Raw genomic sequence first — 22,580 nt, 5'->3', positions numbered from 1 at the left:
CACGATCGCGGTGTATTATCACTCCGCCACCCAGTCACAAAAGAAAACGAAATCAGCTGTTTACTATCAAACAAGCCAGGTATCAAAATTCTAGAGCTTATAAAAATTCTGCAATTAGCTTGTTGTTTAGGTGATGAGTTTAGCAACGCACTTTTTTGTCGTGGAGGAATCTGTGCAGCGGTCCTGAATGTGGGCTTCACTGCAGACTTAAGTTGTATCAGACTATAAATGGGATTTCAAAAACCAGCAAGGGTTGCCATTACCAGCACCAATTACCGTTGATCCCAAAGCTTCATTACAACGGTGGAACTAACCCCTCAAGTAATTAGAGACTTTTAGTATAGCGTATGAGCGCTTGCGTACGCTATACGCAAGCATTTAGCGGGAGTTAACAGAGGAGGTCGCACGACCACTTTTAGTTTATCGTATGCCAACCTGAACGCAACGATAGCGTAGGTTGCAGTGGCGCCATCTGGTGTTAAATTGAGAAAATATGTTGCGACAAAGTTTTTTTCTATTTAGCCAAGGCATGGCCAAGGTTATCCAAGTCGCATCACGCAGATAGCCGGTTGCGTGGCCAAATGGTTCGTGTTCTGCACAGTGGAGGTAGGGCCCGACTTTGTTTAGGTAACCGAACCGAGCGAGGTTCTTAATAACGTCATGGTGCGTACTAGCATCCTTTCGGACCCCTACTGCCTAGCGTTTTTAAGCTGAGACGACATCGAAGCCGTGATGATGCGCGAGCGTGAACATGAACATGAACGAGCGCGAGCGTGAACAGCATCAGCAACAGCTGTCAACACGGTGGCTGCCATCTGAGAAGTACGACCACGATGTCAACGCACACACGTGCTACGAGCACTGCGACGGGCTTGGTGGCTAGCCTTTGATGGACCAGCTAACCGCTGAAACGGCTACTTTTGGCAAGGCTGTGACTACATTTCCTTAAGAATCCAAATCAAGGCAATCCACAGTCGGTTCTGTCTTGTTAGGGTTAAGAGCTGCGGAATCGTTACGCAGAATCGAAAATTGGGCAAGTTTATCCCTCTTTCTTTATGCTGTTGGCGAGGCGAGGCAAAGCGAATATCACGTGTGCTATTTAAAGCAATGAATATGCCTAAAAACCCAATAACATTGACGAATTCTCTCCGAAGCGGGTGACGTGGGCGCCGCCATCTTGACAACGCTATTTTTCCCAGCGTACGCAAGAGCACGCACGCTAAATTCGAGAAATAGCGTACGTAACGCGCACGTACGCTAAACCTCGGTTTGGAATAGCGTTTAGCACATGCGCAGTACGAAGCACGCTATTTTATAGCGTACGCTATGCCTTTGCGTATGTCTGCGTACGCTATACTAAAAGTCTCTATTGCTTCGTGATTACACTGCCGGCAATCCATTTTCTCGACAATAAGCAAGACTTTTGCAGCTGGAAATATGTCTGAATAGACTTGGCGTCCCTCCATTAAACTGCCCTGTACAAAACCTTTACTTCCTAATGCACTCTCATGCAAATGATTTCGTAAATGAAATTTTATGTATTGAACGCCTTTGTGCAATAAGGTGGAACTGCAGACATATGCTACAGTGCGAATAAGACAGCATATACAAGTCCTTTTGCCAGTGTTTATTTCTCTCCAAAAAACTGTTCCAACTTAAGGAAGCTCAGGATCTTGACTTTTGAGCTCCCACAAGAATGCTGGAAATGGTTTATATTCCAGCAGTCTTTTATGCGCACTTATCACGAGCCGTCGAAACTGGCAGGTCCCATAACGCAAGAACATGAAATGCACGGCAGAGCTTGAGACAAAGGAAAAGAGCCCAGGTTTGTCTTGACATGGCCAAGTGGATCGGGAACTGCCTCCCCCACATTCTTTTTGCGCTACTACCCAGATGAACGTTCAACACAATGAGAAAAAAAAAGCGAAGATGGGGCTCCGGCTAACCCGGGGGAAAAAAGTCTTGTTCCCAAAACAGCAGTCTAGTTGTAGACAGCAGCATTTAAATGCGAACATGGGTGAGAATAACTTACAACAATTCACTAGAATAAAAAAATATGCCAAACAGGAATGCACATCACACAAAATAAAGCCTAGCCTTTTTTTCCAAATATCACAATGATGCATGCCACTCTTCTGCCTCATAGTTTTTGGTGAATAACAACTGAGGTTTCATAAAACGAAGGCTTAAAGCTGCGGCACTGAACAGGAACACAAACGAAAAGGTCACCAAAAAGCAATTGTGACAGATGGAGCAACACCGGTAACAGCAACGGATGGCTCCAGCACTGGGCCCCCACAAGGGGCAGTAGTGACTGGGGTACGTCTCGTGCTGGTTGATACAACGGAAAAAAAAGAATGAGAAGAAACCTAGCAATTTGTTTTTTCTGCCCAACATTGGCTGATGGACGTCCTCTCCTAGACTGAGTAGTAGCTGTTCTGTTGCTGGCCATAACCATTCGCATGGTTGTCGCGCGAGCCAAGAGAGATACTGTTGGCGCCGCTGGCAAAGTGAGTGTGAGTGTTGCCGGAGCCACCAGAGCGTCCCCATGAGCTGCCACCACCTGAACGCCACCGGCCTGGAAGTCGAGGAAAAAACAAGAAGCAATGGACACCATGAATACACAAGCTCAACTCTAAGCAAGCATGCATCGCAAAACAAAATACTCTAACATAGGTAACCCGACCAGAACAGACACACCTTTTGAGTGTCAACAGCAAAACAAAGCACAACAATTATGGAGGCATCTAATGTGTAAATGCATGAGCAATGCTTGGAGCTGAACGTGTGGTTTGGGGCACACTTCATTGGCAGCGAAACGCCACGCTTTGCTCTCTCGCATGATGACCTAGACGCGAGTGAGTCAACTTGGGTGATGACTACTTGTGGCTGTGCTTACACGAATGCAACAGCGGTGCATTGTATTTCCTTGTGTATCACTGCTTACACATCAACCACTTTGAGCCTGGTGAGATTATTTTAAAGCAACCCGAGGAAGGAGGCCCCCAAACCTATTTCCATTCATCGCCCTTCTCGGAGGGAGAGCTGCACTAACAGTGATGACATCACCCACGTGGTTTTGGCACAATGAGCCAAGTAATGTTCTCGCATTAAAAGGCCAGCGCCTCACACTGCAGTCAAACTATAAGTTAGAAGATCAAGTATCATACCATGGTACATACTGACCACTTCCAGCCCTCAAATAACTGCTGCATACCTTAAGTCTTGCTCCTAAATGCCATGCAAGCACAGCAAGATACACAGTGCCACAAAGAAAACCTATCCTCTGGCAAACTATGCCCCCTTCAAAAAAATTCAGCACAGCATTAAGTGTCATAGAGTGCACTATACCCCATCCACTTCCACCCCTCAAACAGTTAATGTGCACCTTCCCACATGGTCTTGTTCCAAGCTGCCATACAAGCACAATGGACACTCACTGCCACGGCCACCACCCCATCCTCCGGCCCTGGGGTTGTTGGCGATCTCGTAGAGCTTGGGGTTCACCACCTGGTTGGCCTCCTGCAGGACCGAGATGAGTTCCTTGGCCTGCCGGCAGTTGTTGGGGGTGAAGAAAGTGTACGCAGTGCCAGTCTTGTTGGAGCGAGCAGTCCGGCCAATGCGGTGGATGTAGTCCTCCGAGCAGTTGGGGTAGTCGAAGTTGATGACAAACCGCACATCGTCCACATCTGTGTCACCCACCCAACAGGAAAACACAAAAATACAATAAACTATGTCCTTAATTACTAGTGTTTAGTCGCTCCAGTCCTCATGAAAAAAATTTCAAACAAAGCAAACTGCTTTTGTATTAGAACTCCACACCTGCCCCTGCAAGGGATGCAAATCATGCACACCCCAGAGACGCATATGAAATGTGGCACTTAAAAGCTTCATTAACCTACCTCATGCGAATATTGCACAGCCAAATGCATTGGTCAGTACATTCTAATTGACCAGCGTTTCCCAAAAACAAGTTGCCACAGCAAAATCGAAACTCCAGATAATATGCAAAATATTCTAATTGCAAATTCCACCATATAATCTATGCCAGCACTTTGCATTGGCTCAGCTAATTTGAATCCCTAGGGTGCTATGCAGGGATGGCCAACACACCGACCAAACAAGCGGCAGTGATGTCACGGCGGCTAAAGCAACCCTCAGCAGCTCTCCGAAGCCAGACAGCCCACTGTGTTATCACAATGAAGAACAGTTCCCATTTCAAGCATGCTGCGCTGAACTCAACATTCCTGCTCAAGCCCCTTGCATCACGCCACCAACTTGACATATAACCTTGAGACAGCCCTCACAGATGCTGACGAAGTGTTTTTGCAATCAGAGTTGCACAGATGCTCCGCGGACGTCAAAAATGGTACGACGATTTCGGGTGGGTCGTAATGATGCTAGCACATATGGGCGGGTGAGTTGGTTTGACATTGCCACAGCCAAATGCAAACAAGCTCATGCTGTAGGGAACGTAACAAGTCTACCATAGCAGCTACAAGTGCTGCATGCAGTTTGTATCGTTTCACACCTCGTTTTTATTCATATTCATGTTTAGACAATTCGATACCCCACTTAGTTTGAACACTGTACACATTCTGATGGTCTTCAAATTTATGGGGTTGTACCATAGCTGCATTCCACACAGAGCCACAGGTTACAGATGTAGCTGAAACTTCACATGAACTGAATGTAATACCCTAACAAAGCAGCAACGCAGCCCACTAGGAACAAAGCCCTCCTGGATGACACCTGTCACTGTTCTCATCGAAGGTCAGCTGTGCAAGCAGACCTCAAGCGAATTCCCATTAAAGATGCAAACTTGAAACAACCCCCCTACAACAGCTAGAACCTGGTACCTAAGACTACAAAAGGGATGTGGCACTATGACTTTGGGAAACGCCGGTGCACTTTCAAAGAGTCAGATCTGACTGCTCTCTTGAAAGGTTGAATTCCACTAATTTAGACAAGTGACAGCCCTCACAAGGACAGCGTGCAAGTGCAATTAGAAAGCTCCTCTCCCCAAACCTAGCAGCAAAAGCAGATCTCTTTCCCACATGCAAAGCCAAGCAATCCTATTAGCCCACCAGCCACTCACATAATTACCCAAGACATAGAAAAAAAAGGCCTGAAAGGGGCTCACTGGAATGTCTGTCACTTTAAAAAAAATTAACACCCTCCACTAAATTTGTCCATAGTTAAAAGAGATGGTCACATCCAATCACGTACCTTCAATAAAAAAAAAGCAAGCCCTGCAAGCACACGAAACTCACAAGCAAGCAAAGGAGGCTGCATGCCCCAACACAAGACTAACCCCTTCAGCGACCTAGCCCGTGGCGGATGAGAAAGTTATGCAGCGTGCGGCCCACAAAACAAGGGTACAGGAAAAGGAGGCAAGAGATAGAAAAGGTAAACGAGGAATATAACAAAAGGAGGAATGTGATTGCGCTCTAAAAAATTTACCTGCAGCCGGCTTGCGAGAGAGAGCCAGCGGCGGCGGCCATGCCGTGGCCTTCAAGAGTCGTCGGCCAGGGGAGAGGGTCGGTCGGCAGCGAGCGCGCGCACACGGAAGACAGGACGCCACACCAAGGAGGGGCGCCCTTCTCCCGCACGGCCACCACCGCCACCGGCGGCCATTGCGCGTTCGTTTTGCGTGCCGCCGCCTTCCTTTAGAGCAGCCCTTTACAAGTCGGCAGCCGAAAGCCGACCCCTGGTGCCGCACCAACTCGCTCTGCCACGGCCTCCGCTTTCTTTTGTTGTGTATAACACACGATTTAGAGCCAATTGTACTCTATTCCACCTGTTTTTTTTGCTCTCCCAAACTTCCTTTCCTTTCATCCCTATCGAGGCCAGCTTTACAAGCGCCGAGGTATCCCTCCTGCTAAGCCTTAAACAAATTGCAGCCGATTTAGTTACAGCTCTAATGACCCACCCTGAAATCTCTCCTAGGGATGTGAGGGTTGCTGTGCAACTGTAGCCAATCAAGGGATGCTGGTTAAGTTCCAAGTGCTTATCGGAATAGGGACGCGATCCCAAGGGGCAGGGGACACTGCGCCAGTGCACGTCCCCGTCCACCAATGGGGAAACAAGGGCCGAGAATGCAATTTGCGCCCGCCGGGCCTTTGGCAGTAGTAGTCTCCCAAGCGCTATTTGTTTTTTTGTGGCTCAGGGAGGACGGCCCGCCCAGTGCAAAGTGAGGCACTGCGTATGGACAACCTGGAGCCCACACACGTGTGCCTCTGGAAAAGAAAGGGAAAAACCAGGACACAGGCTGTCAGAGCAGGTCTTCTGGTCTCCACAAATGATTCCCCCCATTCCCCCCCCACCCCATCAAGCTGCCTTGCATACAGGGGGCACGCAAGCCTCACCTTCCCAGCCCTGCCTCGTATGTCGCGGCACGTGCTTGACGAGAGCAAACTTCGCCTGACATGGCACCAGGTATGGTCATTTCAAAAGAAGTCTAGCTGGGTGCAAGCTTCAACTACATGGCCAGCCCCACAAAATACAACTTTCATGTTTTCACACGAAATCAATCTTCCAATCAGAGGCATAGTACCCAGGGATGGCTCAATGACAGTAGAAATGCAGCATTTAACAGCAGCCTACTAGTATTTGTCAAGCCCCTCCAAGTCATTAGAAGCTGCATCGGAACAGTTTCACCCAAATGCAGAAAGTGCTCATACAAGCAAAACCCCCAGATATCATGCTAGAAAGTGTTCTGCATTGAAATGCATAAAAATTTTTATCGAAATTATGGCCAATGCTCAATAAATGTGTGGCATGTAAAAGTTTAATTACTGCTAAATAAAAAAATGCCCCTGCCCGCTGATCAAAATGACAAAAAAAAAACAGCATTGGCTTGAACAGCCCATGCCCATCACAGTTAAGACCACTCACCAAGGCCTCGTGCAGCCACATCTGTTGCAACGAGAATGGGAGACCTGCCCGACCGGAACTCTGCAAAAAAAAAGGAAGAAAAACAATCCAAACGCACAGAATGAGCCTTGGCAAAACGATGGCGTACCAGACAAGATGAAAGCAACAAAGGAGATGACTGATAACTAACCATTGAGCACCCAGTCGCGCTCCTGCTGTGTCTTGTCACCGTGGATGCAGATGGCAGGCCACCTAGTGAGGAGATTGACACAGTGAGCACGACCATTTACCCAAGTGACGCAGCAAAAAAAATGAGAATGATAAATGCATTTCCAGGGGCAGCACTCACCCGTAGCGACGCATCTTCCGCGTGAGGTCATCAACTTTCCGCTTGGTTTCCGCAAACACTATGGTCTGCAAAGAAGCAAATGAAGGCACACTCAGCCTCATCACAGCAAGCGCGCACGTGCACAAGGAAGGAGTTCCAGAATGCACTGCAGTACAGCTATACAAAACAGGTGCTCACCTTGTTTTCCTTCTCATTGAGGATTTCCTGGTGTAACTTCATAAGCCTGGAGAAAATGAACACCTCCGTCTTACCAACTGGTAATAAGCTCATTCCAAGCAAAGCACTATGAACACCTTGCAGGGCTGTACAATAAGCTAACACAATACAAGGATACGCTTCAAAGGAAGGACTGCAAAAGTGCACTGTCCCAGGGCCCCCTACAACTGAAAGGCATGACAGTGAACTCCAGTGAGCGAGAGGCCTGGTGGATGCTGTAACGAGGTTTTGACAGCACCGCCGCCAGCAAGGCGCGACAGGCCAACATGACCTCGTACCTATCCCAACACAAGTTACCTGTGCCTACCGTGCTTATTGTTAGTGGCTCAAATGTCCACAGCGCACACTTCAAAACAGAAGGAACCATTCATTGAGGTGGGCATTTCACAGTAACCAAAATAACATTGGAATCATTTACAGCATTACCCAGTCTCCCTATATAACTAACAGCTAGCTTTTGTGGTTTAGAAGTGGTAGGAAAAGGTTAGCTGCCAATGTTAAGCAAGACAGTGACAAAATCAATGCAACTGTTTGCCATAACTACACCCACAGGTGTAAAATGTGATGGCATTCAAAGGTTGTAGGGAGAACACTCACTTGTCCTCCTTTTCGGTCTCCTGGCAGACATCGATGATCTGCAAGATGCGGTGGTTGGCACACAGCTGCAGGGCCCCAATGTTGATCTGGATGTAGTCCTTGAGGAAGTCCTCGGCCAGAGAGCGCACTTCTTTTGGCCAGGTGGCACTCCACATGAGGGTCTGGCAATCCGGACGGATCTGCTCTATAATCTTGCGGATCTGGGGCTCAAAACCCATGTCCAGCATACGGTCCGCCTCATCCAGCACGAGGTATGTACACCGCCGCAGGTTCACCTTGCCCGCCTCCAGGAAGTCGATCATGCGGCCCGGGGTAGCAATGCAGATCTCAGAGCCTGCACAGTTGAAAGACGGGACACACAGCTATAGAGAACAAGCAGCACAAGGGCCTAGACAAGGCCACAGCTGGGGCACAAACAAGTCAGTGGGAACACTTAGCAGGAGCGCCACGTAATAATGCACAGCGAATTGAACAGCAGGGTAGCGTGTACAGCAGTGTACAATACGTGCCCGTATTAAGCACTATATTTAACATTCCTGACTGCACTAAACACAGGCATCCCCTTGCACTTATAGAACATGCCTCAAAATTTCAAGTGATGACTTCACAGGTAGCACTTTAAAGCCAATACATACTTTGTAATTATTTTCCTGCCTTATTGGCTTGCAAAGCATGGCAGCACACAAACAAAATAAGGGTTTGCCTTTTACTTTCTGAACAACCAAAGACACTAATATGAGCCCATGGCACGAAATAGTTTTATGATCACCATCATCCCTCTCGTGCTACTCGCACCAGTGCTTACGTCACTCCTACATTAGCCATAATGACCCAAATCAAGAAGACTTGGCCCCCTTCTACAAAGGCAGGCACACTCACCTCTCTCCAAATCCCTCAGCTGGGGGCCCTTAGGTGCACCGCCAAAGACGCACGTACTACGCACACGCGAGTATTTCCCGAAGTCTGAAGACACCTGCTGGATCTGTTGGGCCAGCTCACGCGTGGGGGCAAGCACCAGTGCCTGCACAGCAAAGATACACATGCAACACTCAGAAGAGGTTGAAGCACATAACATAAAAAAATATCACCACAGAATGCAATGAGAGCAGGGCACTTCCGATTGAATGAGGTGATTCCCACCATATACAGTGAACAAGTTTCGATAATGAGCACTGTATTTACTAGCGAAACAAAACATATCTGTTAAAAATCGAAAAATTTCAACTCAGGTGTGCCCCATGTAATAAGCTCATAACCCACATAATCAGTGGTATTTTCAACAAAAAAAAAGCCTAAACTATAATAGTAAATGAAGTGCAGCTCCAGTAACAGCACGGCTGCAATACTCTCAAGACTGCCGGCAAGCAAAGCTCATTCCACACAAGCCTGTCTGGGCCCACTTACAACACTGGCACGCACTTTTAGGCCAGGTCAGTGCTGGGGCACACTTAGCTGTCCAGAGGCAGCCCCCATGGGCACGATGAGCCTGAGGAGGCAGCGTATACTGCTGGATGCCCCACAGGATCGCCTCTTAACACCTGGCATGATACAGGGAGCTCCCAATTAAAAGGGAACATGTCTGCACTCAACAAAAGTGCACTTTCCTCTGTCCTATTTTCATCACGATTTCTCAAATAACGTCCATGAGACATTCCAGACTGAACAGAGTTCATTTCAGTGTCCAAACTGACTGTCCACTTTCATACTTTGGCTAGTTGCATGTCACACAAGCATCCCAAGACTCCATGTGGGCAAGATGAGACAGCAGCAGAAGGCTCGGGAATAATTTCAACCACTGCCATCACACAGCGAAGAGGCATTTTTGCATCACCTGGGCAAAACTCGAAACCCAGTTCTTTCTGCAGCCAGCACTGAAACCAACAGGCCAAACACTGAGGGTGGTCGACAGTTCGATGAGAGGGACCCAAGAGTAAGTTTTCTCCTTTCACTGGAACCACAGTAACAAGCTTAAATTTAAAGCTGGTTTGCCAAAGTAAGTATGGGAACGTTTCATGACAATGACGCAATCGAATACAAGTCTGCCCTAAACACTACAACAGCAGCACTGGGCATGCAACTTAAAACAGAGGTCACGTGGGACGGCCAAGTTGTCTGCATTTTCTCACCCTAGTACGAGCGCATTCAGGCTACACATCACACCCATTTTCATCACAACAGCCAGAACAAACAGTTGCTTAACACCTCACCAGCTCCAAGTGGTTAAAGCAGTCATAGCAGAAGTGCACATCACAGCCACATTTCTTTTAAAAATACCCCAATCTCCACTAGGCTGCAAGTGTACAAGTGGTCTCCAGTTTCCTATGCCACTCGCCCCCATCGTCACTTGGCCACAAACCATGATTGGTGGCCCCGGTGCCAATACAGCACCCCCTCCCAATTACTAAGCAAGCGTGTTGGCCTCAAGGGGGTACAACAACTCACAATGGGCCCATCGCCACGCTGCAGGTACGGCTGGTGGTTGATGTGGATGATGGCTGGCAGGATGTAGCCCAGGGTCTTGCCCGAGCCAGTCTGGGCAATGCCGACAAAGTCCTTGCCGCTGAGCGCGATGGGCCATCCCTGTGCCTGGATGCAGGTGGGCTCTGCATAGCCCTGGGCCTGGATGCCCTTCATGACGTAGTCGGGGAAGTTGCCCTCCTCGAAGCGCAGGATGGGCTTGGGCACATCGCGGCCCTTGACTGTGATCTCGTTGGCCTGTCGGTAGGCCTCCACCTCCGCGGGAGCTCGGTTGGCCGTGTTGGGGTGCTCATGGTAGAAGTTCTTCTGGAACGGCTGCAGCTGGATGCGGTCCCAGTCAGGCTTGCGAAGATTTCCACCTGGCTGGCTGTTGCGGAAGCCACCGCCACGACGGTCGCCACCACCCCAGCTGCTACCATAGTCTCTGCAAGACAAGGTAGGGTTTAGGATAGTTGTTGGTTTGGTGTAAGAGATGGAAGGTACACAACGGAATGCACACCGAGAGTGTCTCAACCTTTTCTGAGCACTTTTTTTACCTTCACTACGGCTAGGCAACACCCGACAGTGCTACGAAATAAATGCCCACTTCACCACCACACCTTCATTGCCCATCCATTTATGCTACTTCAATAGTCCACCTCAACTCTAGTGATTGGTTTTGATGACCAAAAATACTATGCTATTTCACAATTCAGGGCATAGGCATGATTACACTTCTGACAGGCTTGTAGAAGCTGCAATTCAAAATGAAAACGTTAACTATAGGGATTAATGGTATGATGAGAGCTTCACACTAGATACCAGGAAATTGTAAAATCCAAATTTTTCCACTCGATTGGAGGGAAAAAATAGCTGTCCTACATGTAACACAATGTGTGCCAGAAAGCCTCATAAAAATGATGCCAAAAGAACCAAATGAAATTTTGATTAAATTGCAATCACAGAAGCTATATGCCACAAACTGGCATTTGCAAAGCACGCGGTTGGAGGCCTGCCAAATTTGCCCTCGGGCTTTTGCTTAGCAACAAGGCTTCAACTCTCCCGAATCTCCTACTACTCAGCACACTTAGTACCCTCAGTTCTTTTTCGCACTAAAGTTGCCAATTTTCCATGTGATGCTGCATTCTTGCAGCACAACCCAAAGCTATTAATATGATCCAATTACACAAGACAGCCTGGCACAGTCTGCAGGTTTTGCTTCACTGGAATGTTTTTACAACCCCCTGCAATGAATGTGAGGCCTCAATATGAGAGCATGCGCACATAGTCAACACTACCATTTATGAAACCTCCACAGTTCTGATAATAGTTGCGCGAGGACAAAGTAAAGTTTAAACAATACCTGAAAAATTCTAGACGCTGCTGCCTTATTCTTCGGCTTTACACAGTAGCTATGCAATTTAAACGAAATAAATTCTAAATTGTGGGGCTGAACGTCTCGCAGTGCTACATGGGCTGTGTGGAAAATCCCATAGCCGCCCACATGAAAATGGAAGCACTTTTTCCAGTTGAATTTCTAGCTAGAGTGGTTGGATATTGCAGTTCCATTTCTATTTCTAGCTGGAAATTTTCCAGTTGGAACTGAACGGTCTCCAGCTGCCAAAAGGCATGATCTCTGGTTCCATAATCCAGCAGGTAATGGAAACATTTTCATCTGGGAGAGATAAAGAGCTCCGGATTAATCTTAGACCACCGCAGTTTCTTTAGGTGCGCAGGCACTTTTTGAGTTTCGCCTCAACACCGCATTTGACTAACACCAAAGCCTAAGCTGTGCAATTAGTGGCGTAGTGTTTGAAAGAAATGGCCCGACGTCAGCGGTGACACATGCACAAAAGCGCGGCCTAATTGCGCGCACACAATGAACGACAGTCCGGCGAAGCCCACATAATCGCGACGCCGTTCGGCTAGCAGTTTCGACGCGTCGTCTACGCGTCCCCCAAGGCTAATGTTTTCCTCTCCGTTCGTTTCAAGTCGGTCCCTTTCTCTCATTCCAGCGCCCGGCGGCGTTCGTTCGAGCTGTCATCTCTGACCCGGAACGGCCCGGCTGGATTCCATTCTCTGCGCCCCGTCATACAAGTCATTTAAGAGATGGCCTCGTTCGCAACGCCTGCACGCCGCATCTGCTAGCACACCCGCGTTGAAAGCAAAGCGCGGGGCGAGGAGGGTGCGATCGCGGAAACGCCACGGCATGCACCGACAAAGCCCCGACGACGCAGTGAGGCAGATCTCTCGCGTCGGTCACGATTTGGCCACGTGAACAGGTCGTTCACAGCGCTTCCCCTCTTTGCCGCCAGGGCTTTCCAAGGCGCACCGTCGACGCGTGACGAAAACAACGAGAAGTGGGCAGGCAATCTAGACGCCACACACGGCCGTAAATTTAGCCTCACCGTTGCAATGATTAAGAGGTAATGAGATGTGTACACGTCACACAAACGCTTCGAGATTAACTGAAACACAGACTTGAACAGCGAAAACCTCGCTTTAAAAGCCACATGGTCAGAACGTCTGCTACAGCGCTACAATTTGAAGCAGAAGACAACGGAGAATTACAAGTAACCAGAATAGACGCCCGGCAGTTTTCAACCCGCAGTTCTGAAAACGAATTGTAAGACGGACGTCATGGCAACGGGGGATTTCCTAGTCGGTGGGCGCGATCGATAAGTCGCGCTTGTCTGCGCGCCACAGAAGTAATAAAAAGCAAACGAAAACGCCGGCCGGCGTTTAGCCGAGCGTTGACGGAAAAAGCGGCAAAGCGCCGGTGAACTGCGGTGTGCTTGGAGCGAAGTTTGTACACGGCGTGAGGCACTAACAGCGGCCGCTGCGAAGAGCTAGAAAACTTCCCGGGAAGGCCACGTTGCGAGTTTGGCCTAGGCCTAACACCTCCCGCCACCTTTAACTACTCGAAGACGTAACTGCTGAAGTGAAACGAATTCGGTAACGACTCAGATAAGCGACGAACGCTTTTGTTCGCCCTAAAGAGGCAGCCCCCAACATCTGTCGCCGCGTAAGTTTCTTTGTGCGACGCAACCGCGCCAGGCCTAAGCCGGACATGGAGGCCGAATGAATGAACTCGTTTTCACGGTCAGCCAAAATCGACACTTCTCGCTGATAATTACGGACGACGGTCCGAAACCTGCATGAAAACGTCGAGAACTTACCCTCTGCCGCCACGTCCGTTCATTTTCGGGATGCTTGTGTTTGGTTAGCTTGACTTCTTTCCAGTTTCAATCAGACCCAATAATGTGCACTGCTAGCCCGACGGCTCGTGATGTGCGGAGAGACACGTTGTTGCGGAAGCTGCGTCAGCGGCGTGTAGTTCCCCGTGACGTCGACACAAAGGGGAGCCTTGGTGATAAAATATCCTAATTATAAACTTGTATAAAAATCAAAAAATATAATAAATTTGACGCATTAAATAAAACATTGATTGCAGTTAAGCACTTTATAACAATCGACTGCTTTGACCCAAATGTCTATAGAACTACTTTACGGCGCGTAGTGATAGGGCAGTAGCGGCAGCAGCGTGGTTACGCGGCCTTTTATTCGTGGAAGGCATGGAGGAAGGAGAGAGAGCGAGAGACGGCGATGAGATGGCGTGTGGCAACAATTCTTTTTTAATCTTTATCGAGGTATTTCCGCAGGTGCGTTGCGTCACGTCTGGTAAGATTCCATGTAGGGGTAGGGTAGGCGAGGGTGGCAGCTGTTCGTGCCGCACTGTATGCCAGCAAGCGCGAATGTTTACGCATAAGCACTGCTAGATTTTGCGAAGTTCGAGATCGCGGTTATGGGGATTTCTTAGAAGTATTTAGCGTACGCCATTCGTACGTCGATGTCGCTTGCTGCCTTGGGCACGCGTTTTATTCGCAGTTGGGGGACCGATAACATTACGCTCATTGTTCAAGGGCGTTGAAAAGGTTCCATGTGTCGTACATCAGGGGCCACCTGATGCAGGTCGTTTTCTTTAGCCCCTCTATTTCGATAGTGAAATTCCTGCCACCTAGTCCCAGTTTTATCGCTGGGCAGGTAGTCTCTGCGTCTGTGAAATCTGACGCGCGGACGGGGTGGCATTTTGTAACTAACATCGCAGACAGTTTGTGGTCAACTCACTTTTGCCACGAATGATCAGTCGCGCTTGGAAGGGTTATTTCGCAAGATATTACATTCTGCGAGCACCACATGACAAGAGCTTACAACCAGATTATGTTTAACGCGAGGGTTCCTGGCTTTGGCAAAGTGGACAGACAACAAAAAGCTCCTCCTTGGTCCAGACTGACCGTACGTAGGCCAACCCCTTTGGGATTGTGCGGTTGTGGGCTCGTTGAATGAACTCCCACTGTACCCAGCGCCGCCTTCACTGCGTAACAAAATGTGCTCTTTTTTTTTCGACTATTTTAATAATGGTCGGCTTAACGTTTTTTCTTTCAGCTTTAATATTTTTTTTAAATAACGCCTAGTCATTTGAGACTGCTACGAACGACACAAAACGCAACTGCAGACAAAGAAACGAAGTTGCGAGTGGAAGTGCCACCCAGGATAGGATAGGGTAAACTTTACTGCTCTAGTTCCTATACACTTGAGTGCAGAGGTCGTCTTCATCTTGCGATGTCTTCGCCCTCTTCAGCGAGTGGAGCCCCTATTCCATGGCCCCATTGTATCTGGCAGCTTTCACAGCATGTTGTACCAGCCTTCGTTGGAAGGCTGGATTGTGGCTGGAAAGCGCTTCCTCCCACTGCTCCCGACACGGTTCTTTCTGATTATGGAAACAATAATTGACCTTGCACTCCCACCTTGTGTGATACACCATGTCCCTGTACTGCGTTGGATACATCTTATTCAATATAAAAAGTTTAGCTAGGGTTTGTTTGGAGCCTCCTCCATATGACCGCCTCTTCCTGAGTCAGGCTAGAGTGCGGTTCCGGATATCTTTTCCTTACCCCCCTGTAGTAATTGGCGATTTCTGAGAATGTGGGCATTGTTTTCAGAGGCACACTCCGGCCTGAGTGGATGAGGGGCTCGGTTCGTGCAAGCTCGAGCGGTCTTATCGGCCCTGAGGTTGCCCCATACTTCCGCATATCCGGGTACCCAGAAAATAACATGCCTCGCCTGGTCCTTTTTTGGAGCCACTTGTGCTAGGACCTGTCTTGCACATTTACCTATCCTTCCTTTCATATAGTTCCTGCACGCCTCTTTCGACTCCGTTCGGATGGTTAAAGATTTTCCGATCCGGTTGCCTTCGGCAGTCACTAGAGCAACTGCAAGCTCCTCGCCCTCATCAACCGTACAGCTTTTAATGGATGCGCTAGCGAATTATGCGCCCTCCCAGTTAAGTGCTACCGCTGCCAGTCTCACGTCTCTTCCTCTATATCTGGACGCGTCCACATATACTGTATTTTCTTTGACCGCCAGTTTCTCTTCGATGTATTTTGCTCTCGCCTTTCTCCTAGCCGGGTGGAGGTTTGGGTCCATGTTTTTGGGAAGCGAGCAGGCTTTGATAGTGGCTCTGATGTTGTCGGGGATCTCTGCTTCCTTTTCTAGTATTTTTTCTAAGTTGTATCCCAACTTTTCTAGGATTCTTCTGCCGCTTCTTGTTTGCACCAGCCTTTCCTTTTGCATCTCTAGCTGTGCCTCTTCCAGCTCTTCGAATGTATTGTGAATGCCGAGTGCTGGTAACTTCTCGTTTGCTGTACGAAAGTGCCACCCAAGCAGTCGCAATAAAGGCCCTCCCATGCATGTCTGGGATTTAGTTGGCGGATTCAGTGAAGCCCTGTGAACCTTGGTTCTATGTGGCTGGCTCTTCAACACAAATTTCTGTCACAACACACTAAATAATCCTTAAACTCATTCGCTGGATGGCACACAGCCTGCCGGTGATCTCGATGGCTCTGTAGCCCTTAAGTGTTTTAGCTGCAAAGTGGTTATGGTCACAACCTCAACATGTATGGATTTTTCCTCCCTTGAAATGCAGCCATCACGACACACCGAACTCGTGACCTTTGGCTTAGCGCCAGCCATGGTGCAATGCCGCATGTAGGGCTTCCTGGAGTAAAAGCGACTGCTACAGAAATACATTGTCAGCAAGTGCCCAATGTCGTCCTTGCATTCCTTCAAGGCTATCTTCTACTTCCATATTCTTCCAAGCTCGCAGGGATGCACTGGAGGGAATTGTGCGACAAAAACAGCACGTTTGAAGAACGCAACGCGTACACTTGTTCCAACGTCGTTTCTGTTGCGCCATTCCTTCCTGTGAAACAAGCAACCAGCCATAGTTCCCACTGAAGTTCACATGGACGACCTATCCTCCTCCCTAAAAGACCACGGGTACAGGCGGCAGCAAAAGTACATGGGACAAGCTTGCGTGGGATGAACAAGCAAACTGCAGGGAATTGCAACGAGCATGACGATGTGCACACTCCATCCATTGGCATCTATACAAGGCTACTTGGGCACGAGGTAACGCTGCAGTAAATTCATCACAAAGCATGCACGTCCCGTAAACTTCTGTGGCCAACTATACTGGTTTAGTTTATGGGGGTATTAACGTCCCAAAGCAACTGAGGCTAAGAGGGACGCCTTAGTGAACGCCTCCGGAAATTGAGCACCTGGGGTTCTAACGTGCACTGACATCTTGCAGTACACTGGCCTCTAGAATTTCACCTCAATCGAAATTAGACCGCCGCGGCCTTGATCGAACTTGCACGACTTTCGGGTCAGCAGCCGACCACTATAACCACCACGGTGGCTGCGAACTACACTTCCTGCAGTAATGATGCACCTGTGGTCCAGGTGAGCTGTTTAGCGAGATTGTCGCAAAGTGCAGACACAGAAGTCCTAGAATGCATGATTGCATTTTAATAAAACACACATGCAGGAGTAGACATCCAGAGTTGCTACACAAGTTTTTTTTATTTCTCCACAACTCTTCTAAACGTGACAAAATATGAGCCTCAGTTCTTCCGCGGAGAGAGACAAGAGCGAGCCAGTGCAATTATTCCCCTCGGTGGAGAAGCAACAACCTGGTGGCGCAGCTTTGGTACACAATCGCTTATATACAAGGTATGTACAAGAACTCCCACCATGTCGCCCTTCTCGCCCACTTTTACTTGTGTGTAGACGATGGTACGTGGTGCCACGGACAAGACACCCGTGTCCTCCCCCACCACAGCTTGAGGCATCGAGTAGTTACGCTAGATAGGAACGGATTACGTTTACACATGCACACACTTACAATCTGTGCACCTAGGAGAAAAAGCAAGAACACCTACGACAGGAGCAAGCAACAAAATGCTCCCCGTAAAAAAAAAAAAAAAAAAAGTGAAAGCAAAAGCGGTCTGTAACTTGAACAACAAAAAAAAACTGCCGAGACTAGGCAGCGCCACCCTTCCAAACGTGCAGGGAATACAGGTTTCCTGAAGAATAAAGGTTGAGTGACTGGCGCTCTGCCCAAAGACAACGAAGATAAACAGTAGTGAAAACCATACAAGGGCTTGATTCTACACGACCAGAAACTTGCACGCACGACACTGAACTTCCTTTTTTTCGCAGTTCTTTTTTTTTCCTTTTTAACCCAGCCAACGTCCACGGTTTCAAGGAGTACGCACCAAGTACCGAGGATTGCGTTCAACTCGGAATGGCGTCCTGCCTCCCTTGAAAACGTCACTAGGGTGGACTGGCTGTATTTTTTTTTTGGTTTCGACATCGAGGCTAGTAATAATGGACAGAAAGAGGTGCTTATATGAAGGTGCTGCCCCGGCGGTGTAAATCACAGGCAGAAATGCTCTCGGACGACGACACAATGAACAATAAAAGAAATGAACTGTGGACGGCTAAAAAAAAACTTAAAAAGGAGGCTTCGTATAGGTCAGGGCCGCGTGCCGTGAGGTAATGCAATGCATTACAAGACAACATAACACACCACGAGATAATGTGATGCACGGGCACCGGTCTGTCAAAAATGCAGAAAGGGAGGGGGGGTTGAGCGGACAGAGAGAGAAAAAGACCAACGCTGAGAAAATGACGCGTAAATGTGTCCGGCTGCCACTGAGGGGCCGCTGCTGCTGCTAACCTCCCAAACAACCGTCCGCGCACTTGGAGCCAGACTGATTCAGGCGACAGAGGTTTTTGCATTTCTTTTACGTCACAGGACGAAACGCGTGACAAGAGGTTTGGTCACTCGACGCAACTCTCCCGTGACGAAGAACAGTAGGCAACCGAACAATGGTGATGGACTGACGAGCGGCTGCATGCTTCTCACCAAACTCCCAAGTTTGCCTACTTTCAACAAGGAAACAAAAACGAACACCCCAGAGGAACTTAAAAATCTCGCAGCTCGTGACAGGTGGCACAATCTGTACAAAAAGAGACTGGTTCAACCAGAGGTGCCACCGTGTTTTCGCAATCCACGCTTCAGCTGTGGCAACATTAAAAGAGAGTGGTCTCCCTCCAATGGATTGATGAATACTGAGAGCCCAAGCTGAGAACAGCAAACCCGCCAGCACCAGCCTCCTATGTAGCTGTGCTTCGGGCAAGTCTTCATACCCCATCCCCAATAAGATTAACCCCCCACAAGCAATGCCTAACTTGCACCGGGAAGTGACCACCTAGTTGCGCCCGCGGGCAAGTCTATACACTGGGTTTGTCTGCTGCTGCGCCCATCAGCACCATGTCGCCGATGGGGCTTCTTCCTGACTGTGGAAGAGTATGACAAGAAAGACCACAGCACAACGTGCACTCTCCAACCGGGAAAGACTCACTACCCCGAAGCCACAAAGGCGGAAGGCTTGATGAAGTCGTGTCTGCACTAAAAACGCCCGTGGACTCATGGCTCCTTCGGCTGGGAACCCCATGGACAGATGAACCGAGAGTTCCTAGACTGATGATGAAAATGCCGAGGCCTGAAGCCACACACAGCCTCCCAAGTCTACCCGTTCAAACAGGAAGCAAAAAAAAATTTTCACTTCAAGACTCTGCTTCTGCAAACAGAGACATCTTCCCAAGATTCTCAGGGAGACGTTTTCATCAGCTCTCCGCTGGAAAAAAAAAGAAAAACACAACACTTGTGAGGGGGCAAGCTCTCGCGGGTGCAAACTCGCCTGAAAGCCCTTGACGATGGAACCGACGATTTGACCTCAACAGACATCGGAGCTTTCTTCGACTCGCGTCCTGAAAGGCGCATTTTGGTCGCAGCACTTTGTAAAGACTATGATGATTGCGTTATCTACAGACGTCGTGAAACCCACAAGCTTCTGCCACATTTCACAGGGCAGAGTTGCAGCACAAGGTGCTGCCATTTGGTTCAAGGACTTGCAGAAATTGAAAACCTTGAAAAACTCTACAAAGCCTATTTTTGATATCACAGTCATATCTGGAGTCACTTTCCAGAGAAAGAGAAAAAACAAAAAGATTCGAACTCGAAAATTCGGATCCCAAGCTGGCAGTGCAAGCTCGGGAATGCCTAGTGGTGCTGCTGGCTTTCAGACTGCAGCACGACTTCTGGCCTGCTCACGAGCACAGCAGCCAAATCCAAAGCCGAGCTCACAGCCACAGATTCTGGCGAAGCCAGCCGTCCTCTCATGAACACAATTTGCTGCTGCCACGAGGCAGCCAGAACTGCAGCCTAAGCCAGATGCCACACAAAGTGTGCGACACGGCCGACCCTGCGGCATGTCTGCGACGCACGCCCCGCATTTGTGTGGCGTAGTGGGATTCTGAAATTAAACTTGCACTTTGATGCGAGTTGCAGCTCTTCTTAGATATATATTAGCCACCACTCGCCACCGGGAAGAACAAAATGCAAGAACGAGCGAACTCCGCACGTGCACGATGCAACAAGAGGCAAACAGAGCTCTTGTCTCCTTAGAGAGACTGCCCGGAGAGAACGCTTTTCCAGGACATGTAAAAAAAGAAAGTCTATCATTATCATTAACTCTTTCATTTCAAGTTCAAAGAGCATCACATTGCAGAAAACTATTACCCCATTGACATGAAAAAACAAGTGGTACATGTGTGTGAAGTCGACAGCGCTGCCATTTTTTTCTATGAAGTGAAAAAGCCTACCTTCAAATGCACGCACCACACAGCCTCATCACAGCGTGCCAAGGCGAAGCCCTAGGAGAGAGAGTTCCTGTCAGGACGGAGCTCCGCGAATAATTTAAAAAAAAAAGGACGCGCTTCCTTTCTGTGAACTTTGTACAGTGTCATCGAGTCTTTTTTGTCACCTCAATATACTGGACCTCTGAACTCGACCGATTTCTAACGATTCGGCAAAGGAACACTGATGACGACGAACCTTCCTTTCGAAGGTGGCGGCACGACAGACCCGCCAAAATCCCAAGCGGCCACCGCAACACACACCACGGAAAAAAAGACAAAAAAATGTCCACTAACTTGTTTGAGAACATTACAGAGAGCAGGACACGCACACAAACACAAGAAGCCGGCCTGCTTTGGAATCAGGTGCCGATGGCCAGAAAATGCTGAGAAAAATGGGATGCCCAACGACGACCATGACAAGAAATGCAGTGCTGGACTCCTTTGCTGAATTCCCTTTCCCACTTCTAGGCAGTGTTCCATATCTGCGCTATCGCATCTGCCTTTTGCTGCACCTAAGACAGTACTTTATGCCGACAGCCCTTTATGCCAAGCTTCCAACAAGAAGCTTTTACCCAGCAGTTTCCAACAAAGAATTTAGATTACCAGGGCGCACTTACTGCCAAGCCAAGTAAAACGAAACCGGCTGTAATTTTAAGATTACAAACAAGGTGAGGCTAGCATTGTTTTTTCCCCCCCAAGTCTCATCACCCTCGCAAAACTAAAGTGCGCAGTGACAATTTGAAGCTCCCCATTTCCACAGATCACAGACAGTCCTCTAAATAAGCATGTTCCCTGACAACCACAAATACCAGGGGGAGTTTCGATGACAGCGAGGGGGGCAGAAACATGCTGACAGCAAACAGCCATGAAAAAGAGAAGAAGAAAAAAATAGAGCGACCGTACACACAAGAACCAGCACAAAAGTACGCTCGAATGCGAACAATGGGCCCTCCGTTTCTCATTCACTCTGCTTTACGCACTAGCTCTGTGCCACGATCATCAAGGATGATGTGAACCTTGCATGTCATTCCGCACGTTCTTGCATGTCCACTCCGCTTTTTCGCTCCGACCAATCACAGACTTAACGCACATTTCAAGAGATTCCTCCTCGCTCCTGACACAGCACATAATTAATAAAGAAAACAGAAGCCAGACACTGGTTGTGCCACCGGGTGTAACATGTTGTGCACCTTGTTGCAACCAACGCCTCAGCCTGCAAAGACAGCTTTGCTACAGCAAACATTTGTTGTGTCTGTCCAGTCTCTCGAGCTCCGAAGAAGGAAAAAAAAAACAGACTGCACTGCATTTCTGTCAGTCTACACAGCCAGACACCATTACAACTGCCTTGAGTACAGAGAGGGGAAAGGCGTAGTACAGTACACAGTGGGGCAGGGGGAAAGTAAAAAAAAAAGGCTTAGCAGAACAAACACTCAAACATGAGACGCTGCGGGTGAGAAAAAAAAGTTAGGGAAAGCTAGAGAAAGAGAGAGAGAGAGCAAACGCCCCTGTTGTTTTATCCCCCGCGAGCAAGACCTAGTGTGGGGGGCCAGCATTAAGCTGGCACCTGATAGTACAGGCTTGGCGGGACGTATGCCGCGTTCTGCGCATACTGTCCATAGCCGCCGGCGTACATGGACCCCTGCTGCTGAGGCGCCATGTAGCAGTGCTGGGGCGCCATGCCGTGAGGCGCTGGTGCCATGCCCTGGGCCCGGAAGCTGGCAGCAGCTGCCCCGTACTGCGTCGGGTGGTGGTGCATCATGGCGCTGTTCGGGGGTGATGGGCGCGGCTGTGGCTGCTGAGCCGGCTTGTAGCCACCAGCCAATCCGGAAGCTGGATTGTTGCTAGCCCCATTGCCTGCCAGACCACCTGATGTTGCCGGCTTGGGCGGGCTGTAGCCATTCTGGGTGTTGCCCGCCGCCGCCGGGTGAGGGCGCTGGTAGGCAGGCTGGCCACCGTTGCCTTGCATCTGCACAAG

At 48.9% G+C, this 22,580-nt stretch overlaps 2 protein-coding genes across 3 annotated transcripts in view; both read right to left on the bottom strand.

Moving 5' to 3' along the window:
• Window positions 1–1,612: 1,612 nt before the first annotated feature.
• Window positions 1,613–14,030, bottom strand: LOC144101345 (putative ATP-dependent RNA helicase DDX17). Of its 2 annotated transcripts, XM_077634453.1 has the most exons (10): window positions 13,675–14,030; window positions 10,481–10,940; window positions 8,918–9,059; window positions 8,039–8,372; window positions 7,403–7,448; window positions 7,226–7,290; window positions 7,067–7,128; window positions 6,898–6,957; window positions 3,441–3,689; window positions 1,613–2,578 (listed from the first exon to the last, which is right to left on the bottom strand). In XM_077634453.1, the coding sequence occupies exons 1-10, from the start codon at window positions 13,695–13,697 to the stop codon at window positions 2,418–2,420; spliced, it is 1,602 nt and encodes a 533-aa protein (XP_077490579.1). In that variant the 5' UTR covers window positions 13,698–14,030; the 3' UTR covers window positions 1,613–2,417. The 2 variants fall into 2 exon arrangements, with proteins under 2 accessions (XP_077490579.1, XP_077490580.1); XM_077634454.1 differs by lacking the exons at window positions 1,613–2,578; window positions 3,441–3,689 and adding an exon at window positions 5,812–6,239 and having other exon boundaries at window positions 13,675–13,829.
• Window positions 14,031–17,400: 3,370 nt separating this feature from the next.
• Window positions 17,401–22,580, bottom strand: part of LOC144101344 (putative ATP-dependent RNA helicase DDX5) — a 31,025-nt gene continuing 25,845 nt past the window's right edge. Inside the window, exon 16 of the mRNA XM_077634452.1 lies at window positions 17,401–22,571. Coding sequence (XP_077490578.1) covers window positions 22,158–22,571 — 414 coding nt within the window. The 3' untranslated portion in view covers window positions 17,401–22,157. The remainder of the gene's footprint in view (window positions 22,572–22,580) is intronic.

The sequence above is a fragment of the Amblyomma americanum genome, chromosome 8 (genome assembly GCF_052857255.1).
Source record: "Amblyomma americanum isolate KBUSLIRL-KWMA chromosome 8, ASM5285725v1, whole genome shotgun sequence".
Taxonomy (NCBI): Eukaryota; Metazoa; Arthropoda; class Arachnida; order Ixodida; family Ixodidae; genus Amblyomma; species Amblyomma americanum.
The sequence above is the reverse complement of the archived record's forward strand: the minus strand, read 5'-3'. Positions and strand labels throughout refer to the sequence as shown.

What these genes read in the sequence shown, in the direction of transcription:
- LOC144101345 (XM_077634453.1), bottom strand. Translation starts at nt 13,697, where the DNA reads ATGAACGGACGTGGCGGCAGAGG. An exon ending in AGCGTGGCGATGGGCCCATT is followed by an intron (nt 9,060 to 10,480) that starts GTGAGTTGTTGT and finishes TTTGCTGTGCAG; the next exon opens with GCACTGGTGCTTGCCCCCAC. An exon ending in GAGACCGAAAAGGAGGACAA is followed by an intron (nt 7,449 to 8,038) that starts GTGAGTGTTCTC and finishes CATTTTCTCCAG; the next exon opens with GCTTATGAAGTTACACCAGG.